A 3,048-nucleotide genomic window follows, 5' to 3' on the forward strand; every position below is an offset into this window, starting at 1 on the left:
ATATCAATACATTGTATATATTCATATTCATATATTTCATATACATATGATCATTTTATTGAAAATAATTTTTATTGCTTATACATATTAGTAAGTAACCTTTATTTATAGGTACATAAATATTGTATAATAATATATAGGGCAAATTACAGAAATCACATACTTTTTAAGGCAAAATTACAATCTATCCCTTAAAAGTTTATAATTACAGAAATCCCTCAAACGGATACAATAATATAAGCGCTGATACATTAAACTGATGCGCGAGATACATTAATCGTTAAGTAAGATACATTACATTTTATACATGATACACTAATCTGATGCGTGAAAATGAGAGATTTGGGAGATTTGTAAAACTTATAGGGGATAATGGTAATAAGTAAACTAAAATGTGAGATTTCTGTAATTTTTCCAAATATATATTGCAAAAATAGTCTTAGCTGGTTGGGCTTACCAGACCCAGTATGATCTGAAAATTTATGGCCCAACCAATTGACAATTTAATGGATATCCACCAAGGCGAAAAGAAAAGATCTCCAAGTTTTGTGTAATTCATTTTTTTTTTTTTATGATAATGAAATCCAGGGCCGCTAACTTTTGGGTAATTCAATATTTTTTTTTATGATAATGAAATCCGCAGCCGCTAACTTTTGGGTGTGCATAGGATAAAATTCCAACTTCTATGCAAATTTTAAAAGGGGAAAATGGAGATCTCTATACATTTGACTTTGATTTATCGAGTACAAAGTTTAAAAAATAGAAAAAGATATTTAAGATTAAATTAAATAAATATAATATTTTTTGGGAACAAACTAAAACAAATCTAATTTATTTTTAGTAGCCACGTTATGTAGAAATCTCTTTCATTGATAACGGAAAATGGGGTTGTTGATAGGTGAGGGGCGTGAGACTATTAAAATTCAACATATACAGCAATAATCAAACAATTAAATTTAACATTGAAAATGGGTGGTCAGTTGGTTGTGCTCAGCTTAGCTGTATTCTTCATCAGTTTCTCACAAGCAACATCAATAAAACCCTTAATTTTCATCGAAACCAATCATAGCGCCACTGCTGCTAGGAGTTGCTCATACACATTGACCATCAAAACAAGCTGTTCTTCACCTAAATACACCAGAGACAGAGTCAGTATTGCTTTTGGAGATGCTTATGGATTTGAGGTCTATGCGCCCAGGATAGATAATCCATCATCGAGGATATTCGAAAGCTGTTCTACGGATACTTTCCAGATCCGTGGCCCCTGTATTTATGAGATCTGCTACCTTTACTTGAAGAGAGTTGGATCTGATGGCTGGAAACCGGAGAGCGTCAAGGTGTACGGTTCAGATCGTCCTGCTATTACCTTTAAATATAATAAGCTTCTTCCTAATGGAGTTTGGTATGGATTTAATCACTGCCGTAAGATCATGTAGCTGATCTGCCGTAGAATTCCACTATCCATGAAATTGATGTATTTAAAAGAAGATTTAATCTCTGTTTTGTTTCCTTCCAGAGATTAATTTATCGCCAAATAAAGGTATTTTTTTATTTCTTGCTGTTACAATTTTAGCCTTTAGCTTTTCTTTGCAGATGAACTTCATCAGATGCGTTGTATCCATAAATGGGGATTTTGATTCTCCCTATTATAATTTCCTTCCCCGCCCGCATCTATGTAATAAAAAAAGAAAATATGTGTGTTTATGTTTAGTAGGAATAACCAAATTTGATAACAATTTCCAGCTGACCCTAATTTTAAGTTAGATCCGCATTTTCCTTTTTTCATAGTAATCATTGTCATCTTGGTCGTCGTTCGGTTGAGTTTGATTTTCAACACGACACATGACCTTCAAAGTATAGTAAGAATAAAAATGAGTTGTTTTTCTAACTAAAAAAATAGGCTCCGCATATAAAGCCCTTCCATCCTAATTCTTTTACTTGATATTTTTCATTTATATTTGTCAATACTCCTGCTGTTACGCTTGAATTCAAAGAAATAAATTATTAAAAATTAATAGAGAGGAAGAGATAAAAGTTTAAAATCTGAGAGATACACCCGGGCCTCCTAATCGGACTTTTATGACCTAAATGAATTGGAAGATGTTCTATCACATAGTAAAAAAATTCCAGGTGGAAGAATTATGAGACTCCAAATTGTTAGTGATTATACAATGTATAATTAATCAATTAAAAAAAGAAAATGTAGCTGTCTATATATTTGGACCCTTGATTAATTAACTACGTGTGTGGGGAATTCACTGACACATGTCTAGTGATTGGTGTTAAAAGAGTAATCATATATTGGGTGTGCATTGGTGGTTCAATTTTATTTGTTATAAGTTTGATTTATTAATTTTATGTTTATAAATATGCTAAACTAATAAGTAATTAAATCAATATGATATTTTTTTTTATCAATTTACGATTTATCAATTTTAGTTCTTGACCTTCGATTTTTGATTTAACTAGTAAGAAAATGCTTATAAAATAAATATGACTTCTTGATTTGACGTGATAAGAAAATAATGTAACTTTACCAAACGCTCATAAAATAGAAACAATAATAACTAACATGAAAAGAGTTATACAAGTGCAATACAAAGAGAAATTAAAAGGAATAGAGTTCTTACTTTAGATTTTAACGCTTGATATAATATGAAATTGTGAACTCAAAATAATTGTGAATGGAAACTTAGAGGGAACAGTAGTAACCAGTAAGGTACTTGAATTAATATTTAATATTTATGTATAAATTAATATAGTCTTAATGAGTTATCGATTTACCCAATAATCTAATACTAAAAATTAAAATCGAATCGATAACCCAATAATTTTTTTAAAAAAAATCATTAAAGCCCCATTAACCCAATAATAATAAATCAATAACATTTTTTTATTGAATTTATCGATCAATTTGATTTATGCACAACCCTAATTAATTAGGTAACATCCCTTGATTGGCATAAATTTATAAAAATAAAGAATTTTATTTGAATTCATGTGTGACTATAAATTATTTTATTATGATAAAAGAGAAATTTTAAAATT

At 29.5% G+C, this 3,048-nt stretch overlaps 1 protein-coding gene across 1 annotated transcript; it reads left to right on the forward strand.

The window, feature by feature from the left end:
- Window positions 1-855: 855 nt before the first annotated feature.
- Window positions 856-1,710, forward strand: LOC102604069 (uncharacterized). The gene has a single exon (XM_006349305.2). The coding sequence runs from the start codon at window positions 969-971 to the stop codon at window positions 1,434-1,436; it is 468 nt and encodes a 155-aa protein (XP_006349367.1). The 5' UTR covers window positions 856-968; the 3' UTR covers window positions 1,437-1,710.
- The last annotated feature ends 1,338 nt before the right edge of the window (window positions 1,711-3,048 follow it).

Source organism: Solanum tuberosum, unplaced genomic scaffold, assembly GCF_000226075.1.
Source record: "Solanum tuberosum cultivar DM 1-3 516 R44 unplaced genomic scaffold, SolTub_3.0 scf00105, whole genome shotgun sequence".
Classification (NCBI taxonomy): Eukaryota; Viridiplantae; Streptophyta; class Magnoliopsida; order Solanales; family Solanaceae; genus Solanum; species Solanum tuberosum.